Here is a 7,254-nt window from a genome sequence, read left to right on the forward strand (position 1 = left end):
AGGCTTGACAATACACGCTGGAATATCCAATGATTGGAAAACAAAATCAGACCTGATCAAAGGACTTCTATCCTAAAACCAACGACCAAAAACAGGCCTCCCTCCAGTGTTCAAAATGTACAGCTTGATTGAGGGTTAGGGATGGAGAGTTTGAAGGCAGCTAGCGGTGTTTGGCAGAAAGCAACAATTAGGTTTTCCTAAATTCAAATGTAAAAGCATTTTTGAAATGAATTTTTAGAAACACTGTAAGAAATTAGTATATGCGACTAATAGAATCTCATCAAATGGAAATCAGAGTGAGACTTTGTACTTGTACATTCCAAAGAGCTTAATACAAATTAGTCTATAGTACTCAAGAGTGTTTCATTCTGTAAGGATTAAGGGAAATGTGATGCATTTTTTTTTCATTAAGTTGCTGGGTAAATAAGCTTCCTGATATAAGAATATGGGAGTTGTTTTCTAAATTTTATCATAACCAAGGATAAATAACTCACTGTGTGCAGCACCCTTGTACATTGCTCTATTGAACAGTGATGGCTTAGAATTAAACAGTGTTGGGCGGTAAGGAACTTTAGGGTCAGATGTGAAGGGGTTGTGACTTCCTCTAGGACCCATAGGTCAGTTCTTCTGAGGTCTTGAACAGGTTTAAGGAATTAGGTAAGCCCCCTTCCCCAATACAACCCTCCTAATGTGTACTGGATTCTCACCCATGCGGCAAGTTGCATGCTGATCCAAGGAAAGAGATCAGGGGCTCGGAATGCGAGCCAGCCTCCGTTTGGAATACTGGGAAAGAACACTGGGACAGGACACTGGGAGGTCCCCTGCTCTAAACCAATCACCTCACTTGCTTACTCACTCTTTGAGATCCCACCACCAGAGAAAACAGGGCTTTCTTTAGGGAGGGGCAAAATATTCAGCTTTTATCAACCTTTCACACTTACGAGTGAATTGATGTACACCTGTGGTTGTTAGGTAAGGGCCACAAAGCACACTTTGCCATTTCAAAGTTCTGTAGTGGACTAGTCCTAACATTGGAAAGCAGGTGTACTACAGACCTAGAAGTAACACAGTACAAAGTATGTAGCCTCAGTGTTTGCCCTCCTCAGGCTCAACTTGGAGAGAATATTGCCATTCATTCATTCTTCCATTCATTCAAAAATGAAATGGAAGGATGATGGGACATTCTGTTCAGTTACCATGTCCCAAACCAAAATGGACATTTTGGAGCCTTCCTTCCTCCCCGACCCCATCCTTGAGCTCCTTTCTCTGTACTAGCAGCGCTGTGCTCTCTTATTCTGCCATGGAGATCAGCTCCAATACACCATTTTTGCTAAGTGTTAAGTGGACAACAAACCAATGGAAAACCACTGCCATAGTTTTTGCAGTTAAATAGTGAATACTCTCTTTATTCAGAAGAATACATTTTTAATAGAATTTCATGCACCAGTAAATCAGTACAGTGAGGAGTTATGAGGGCAGGGACTCTCTCTTCAGGAAACATCTCACCCTGGTAGGGCTCTCAACTCCTAAAATCCCCTTGACCTATCTCAGGTGATTAGTGGCCAAGGAACAGTAGATGGGGTGGACTCCCAGGGAAACCAGCCAGATTTGCAGGTCTCTGAGGATAAAAAAAGAGGAGAGGAAAGCTCTTGCCAAGGAGGTGATTATTATATTGGGACTGGCAGTTCCACTGAGGTTCCCTGAGAGATCGATGAGGGCGAGTTGGTATTGGTGCCCAGGTCTCCTTCTTGGTTACACTCTTCCAAGGCTATGGTCTGGTCTCTTCCATCTGTCTCTGAGCCTCTGTGTAGAGAAAAAGACATGACTAAGGGAGGATCCAGAGCCATCAACCTGAAAACAGGTTGCATTGTGGGACTCAGATTCTAGAGGAGCATATGTACCATTGTTTTAACAGAAGCCCCTGGGTTCACAGAAGGAGGCTGACATAAGGCAATTACCTGGTTCGGAGTCGAGGCCACTTCTTCCACTCTATGGCTAGCACCACCCCTAAAGCTACAACCACCACCACGATCAGGGTACTTCGGACAATGTTCCCCACAGTGCACTCCTGAGCAGCAGGCCCTGTGGTGATAAAAGAGCAGAAACCAAGGCCATAGATATCAGTGCATGTATGCTCCCCTGGATCTCTTGTTGCCCCCTCATCTGGCCTCCTCCGGGGTTCACTCAGGAACCATGCGTTGAGACTGCAGATGGGGTGGTCAGAGGCAGTGCTTATGCTGAGGCAGAAGCAGCCCTCCTTTTGGGGGGTGGAAGAGGCCTTGAAAGTATCCTTCTCACTATCTTTGAGTGAATCTGAGGTTCCACCTCCTTACCATCCCTAGGAGAAAGAAAAATGACCACACTTGAGGTCTCTGACTCCAAACCCCTCCCCCTCCATGTTTGGCCTGTCTCCATGGAGACTATCTCTGGGATGCCACGTATGTCATGCCAGAACCATGGAGGGATTATCATCTCACCTGCTGCCCCCACCAGCTCCAGGGAATCACTAGGCTCTGACCAGATATCAGGGTAGGCCTGCAGACGGTAGCTGCAGCTATAGTTTCCAATGCCCTTTCCTTCTACGTTGTTGATGACAAAGTCTCCATCCTCTGAAAACTGCTGAGGTGCTTCTTCTCCATCATGTTCCAGGACAAACTCCACACCTGGCAGGGGTCCTCTGCACTGAAGGGTGATATCCTTTCCTAGCTTGAACACAGTGCTGGGCCAGGCTGACAGGGAGGGTTTAGGGGGCTTGTCTGCAACCAACCAGGACACAGAGTTAGAAATGGCCTTGAACCCAGCCCTTTACCCCCTTAGGGCTAACTACTAAGAAACTACAAAATCTAGACTCTTACTGAAATCTCCAAGACCTTACCAGTCACCCAGATCTCCAGGGAGTCACTGAGATTAGAAGCTGCAAAGGGAGCAGAATCCAAATAATAAACACAGCTATACATCCCAGAATCTTCACTGCTCACTGCTGGCATCCGGAAGTCAGCCCTGTACCCTCTTGGCCTCTGTTGCCTTAAGGGCTCTTGAGTACCCTTCTTCAACAGGACAAATGTTGAGTCTGGCAGTTCCCCTTGACATTGAAGAGTCATGTTTTCTCCAGGGGCCACCATGGGACCAGGCTGGGCTAATAGGCTGGGTTTGGGGAGCAAACCTAGAAGAAATTGACTCTTGGTCATAGAGAGGTGGCCACTTTCCAGGGCATCACTGGAGTCTCAATAAAGAGGAGAGACTACTGCTTGCCTCTCCTTGAGCTCTTGGAAAGCCGTTTACCGTTTCCCATGAAGCATCTGACAGCTTACTCACTCTTTTCTATACTCCCCTGCTCACTCCAGAGCATCTTCCCCTTACCTGTGACTATGAGTTCCAGGGTGTTGCTAGGCTGTATCTTGATAGGGCTGGTCCAGTCAGGATGGTAGCAGCAGCTGTAACGACCTATGTTAGCACCAGATATATTGGTGATGGGGAATGCCCCATCATTACTGATGGATCCCCAGAGCTGCACTGAAGTGGCTTCTGTTTCTTTGTGCAGAATGTACCCTACTCCGTGGACTGGCCCTTGGCACCAGAGAGTAACATTCTGCCCCATTGGAACCACAGAACTGGGCTCAGCAAACAACCATGGCTTGGGGAATGTGTCTAGGAAGAGACCAAAGATGGAAAGTGGTTAGTATGCAAACTTATCACTCGCTGAATTAATCCTTTATTTTTCTCCTTCCAGACACAACCGTTCCCCTCCATGGCCTAGCCTACCCTTCCAAGAGGGGTCACCCTCTCTAACCCTTATTCCAGTTGTCTCTGTCCCAGTCCCATGTCTTGTCTGTCCTTACCAGTCACCCAGATCATAAGAGGCTTGCTGAGATATGATCCCCTGTTTGACATAGTGGTCTCATAGTAGACACAGCTATAGTTCCCAGAGTCGTCTGCTCCAACAGTGTGGAGGGGAAAGTCAGCCACATTCCCTGAGGCACTCTGAAACTGTAAGGGAACCTGGGTTCCCTCCTGCAAGAGGGCAAACCTCATGCCCTGGAAAGTCCCTTGGCAGCGCAGGGTCACATTCTTCCCAGGAAGCACCACAGGACCTGGCTGTGCCAGGAGAGTGGGTTTGGGGTAGAATTCTGAAATTAAAGAGATCACAACATGAGAGAATCCTGCCCCTGACATTCTGAACGTTGTTTTTTTTAGTGTTATTAGAAGAAACAATATATGCTTATTGTAGAAAATACAGAAAAAAACCTATGAAGAAAATACAATTCTACCGCTCAAAGATAACCATTCTTGCTACATTTTTATGTATTTATTTCCCATTTATTTTTTTGTACATGGCCATGTCATTGTAGCTCTAACTATTTGCATAATTGGGCCTACTGTATGCACAATTGTGTAGTTTAATATTTTTCACTTTATATTGTAAATATTTTCCTATGACGTTAAACAGCCTTTGAAAACTATCATTTGTAATGGCTGCATAATATGCAGTAGACATTTCAAGGTCTTCGCCTAAAGCTCAAGGCCAAGCCACAAAAAGATTTCAGAAATAGGGCAACATGTGAAACACCCCCATCTGCCTCCCCAGACGTGAATTATTTTCCTCCCTCTTCTCCTCTTTCTCACCTTCCTGTATTAGTGATCATATAAGCAGCTGCCTTACGTGGACTGTTTACCATGTGCTAGGCACGGTCCTAAGCACATTCTTGCTGACTTTTAGAAGGAGCACTTCCTCCTCTCCCACTGACAGCCCTCCCACCCACCGTCCCAGAGTCAGTACCACCTCCACCTGCATTTCCCCACTCCTGACCTGTCACCACGAGCTCCACAGGGTCACTGGGCTCAGACCAGATAGCAAAGTCATAATAGCGGCAGCTGTAATTCCCTCCATCACCAATGCCCACCGAAATGATCAGAAAGTGGGCTGCACTGGCTCCCGGACTCGCCCAAGACCTGTCACTGGACGCTATTTCACTTCCATCTTTGTAAAGAATAAAGCTCATTTGCTGGTGGGGGGTGGAGCAATTGAAAGTCACTCGGGCACCAGGAGTGACCACAGGACTGGCCCATGTCTTGAATAAGGGCTTGGGGTACATTTCTAGAAGGCAAAAAACCAAACACAATACAAAACCAAATTAAGAGAAAAGAAAGATTGCTAATATAGCAAATATTGGTTCCAGAAAGCTGCTTTGTTTCCTATAGTATCTCATCCAGAAGAAGGTGCATTTAAAAGTCAAGGCAAAACCACTTTGCAGATGAACTTTTCACAGGGACCCCTCACCCCACCCCTCACCTCCTCCAGCCGAATCCTCCCTGTCAGCAGAACAAGCAATGGAAGCTAGCTAAAAGGGTGAATTGTCACTGGGGCTCTGCTGACTCCCTGAGCCTCAGTTTGCCCATTTGGACAAGAAGGGGAAATGGTACCTGATCCACCTCCTTTGAATATTTGCTCTATAGCTAACTGAGATAATTGATATGAAAATAATTAGAAAAATTAAATCACCCTCTACAAACCCCAGCTATTAATAACGATTATGGCTATTAATATCGTGCAGCCAGAGGCCCTGGCACTCCCAGCGCCACGCCTGCCTGGCTCTAAGATTGGACACAGGCTCCTAGGACCAGCAGCAAAGTTTGCTGTGAGGAGAGGAGTGTCTGACCCAGAGCTTTGCTTCCCCACTCCTCTCTCACACACCCCTTTCTGCTCTACCTTTTATGACAAGCTCCAGGGGCTCACTGGGCTCAGACCACTTGAAGGGGCGCTTTTCAGTGTGAGTGCGGCAGCTATAATTGCCTTCATCTTTATCCTCCATTCTTTGGATTGTAAAGAAGGTTTCTCTCCCAAGGGCACCAAGTTGCTGGACAGGTTCCTGCACTCCCTCCTTATACAGAGCAAACCCCATGCCTGCCAGCCATCCTTTGCACCGGATTTGCAGTTCCTGGCCCCGAACTGGGGGGGAAGCAGAAATGACAGGTTTGGGGAGGATGTCTGGAAAACAAAACAGGGACACTCGGAGTCACTTTGTCAGCAAAATAGAAATCCATCCTGGACTGGCCTTTGCCTCTTCCTGTCAGTCTTCTCATAACTCTGTTCCCCACCCCTCCCCCCATTTCAGTGCCCCTCCTCTCCTACAGGCAGCAGAAGCCCCTTGGGCTCTGGGTCTCTGAGCATTCCCCATCCCTAGGAACAGTGCTGGAGTCCCAGGGGCACTGGGGATCACTCCATGAGGACCCTCTGCCTTTTCTTACCTGTCCCCACCAGCTCAAGTGCCTCACTGGGCTCTGACACAGCCATCTCCTCCCACGAATGGCAGTGGTAACTCCCGGTGTGGCTCTGGGTCAGGGCTCCAAGGGGGAAGGCAGCCCGGACCTGCTCTGAGGCCGGGCGAGTTGCAATCCACCCGGTCCCGTCCTTCAGCAATACAAATTCCTTAGTTGAGCCAGAAGGGCTTCTGCACCAGAGGGTTAAGTTCTTCCACGGGGCCAGAGGGAAGTTGGTCTCTGCCCACAGCTCAGGCTTTGGGGTTGGCATGATTATTTCTAGAAACAGCAGAGTTAGTGAAGCCATCCTCCCTCACCCTCACCCTCCCCTTTTCCTTGCCCTTGAACACCCTCCCCAGATCACATTGCCCACCTCCCCTTTCAACCTCAATCCAAACTCTTTCCTTCTCTCCGCAGGTGCTGGGGAAAGGGGAAGCTGATGTCTCAGCTGAGGTTCAGAAAAATGCAGAAGCTTGGGGGAAATTTTGCAGGCAGAAAAGCAGAGTTGGAGGCTGAGTTTTGCCAGCAGCTTTAGCAAGTGCCCCTTCCTGGCTGTCCTTCCCTCCCAACCAGTCACTCCCTGGCCACTGACACTGACACTCTGTAGTTATTTCGGATCTCCAGGGAGGAATGTCCCAGTCTGGAGCAGGAAAAACTCACCAGTCTCTTCTGTCAATACCCCATTGCACAGTCCTGCAAAAGAAATTGCTGCCAGGGCTTTGTCCCCTCCCCCACGGGACTTCACCCCGGCCTTCTGCCCAGGCCCCTTCCCCACCCCCTTCTACTCACCACAGCAGAGAAGAGCTGTGAGTATGAAGAGCATGGTGACCCCTTGAGCTGTTCCCAGCAACCAGGCTTCTCTAGCAAGACCAGAAAAGAGATGAGAGGAGTTGCTGGGATTAAGGGGAGGGCGGAGAGAAGGGGGCGGCAATTTATGTCATTGGCTTACTCACCACCCAATAGGGATTGGATATGGCCAGGATAATGGGATATAAT

General features: G+C 48.2%; 1 protein-coding gene across 3 annotated transcripts in view; it reads right to left on the bottom strand.

The window, feature by feature from the left end:
• Nucleotides 1–1,667: 1,667 nt before the first annotated feature.
• Nucleotides 1,668–7,254, bottom strand: part of IGSF1 (immunoglobulin superfamily member 1) — a 13,022-nt gene continuing 7,435 nt past the window's right edge. For 2 of the 3 annotated variants that reach the window (XM_024739576.1, XM_024739575.1), the window contains 11 exons: nt 7,048–7,118; nt 6,919–6,951; nt 6,247–6,537; nt 5,708–5,986; nt 4,808–5,095; nt 3,840–4,127; nt 3,361–3,648; nt 2,876–3,163; nt 2,478–2,756; nt 1,959–2,082; nt 1,668–1,803 (listed from right to left, as the gene is read on the bottom strand). In XM_024739576.1, the coding sequence (XP_024595344.1) occupies nt 1,668–1,803; nt 1,959–2,082; nt 2,478–2,756; nt 2,876–3,163; nt 3,361–3,648; nt 3,840–4,127; nt 4,808–5,095; nt 5,708–5,986; nt 6,247–6,537; nt 6,919–6,951; nt 7,048–7,118 (2,365 nt within the window). Of the gene's footprint in view, nt 1,804–1,958; nt 2,083–2,477; nt 2,757–2,875; nt 3,164–3,360; nt 3,649–3,839; nt 4,128–4,807; nt 5,096–5,707; nt 5,987–6,246; nt 6,538–6,918; nt 6,967–7,047; nt 7,119–7,254 lie in introns of all 3 variants that reach the window. The other variant, XM_024739574.1, reaches the window with a different exon arrangement.

The sequence above is a fragment of the Neophocaena asiaeorientalis genome, unplaced genomic scaffold (assembly GCF_003031525.2).
Source record: "Neophocaena asiaeorientalis asiaeorientalis breed wild unplaced genomic scaffold, Neophocaena_asiaeorientalis_V1.1 scaffold493, whole genome shotgun sequence".
In the NCBI taxonomy this organism is placed as follows: Eukaryota; Metazoa; Chordata; class Mammalia; order Artiodactyla; family Phocoenidae; genus Neophocaena; species Neophocaena asiaeorientalis.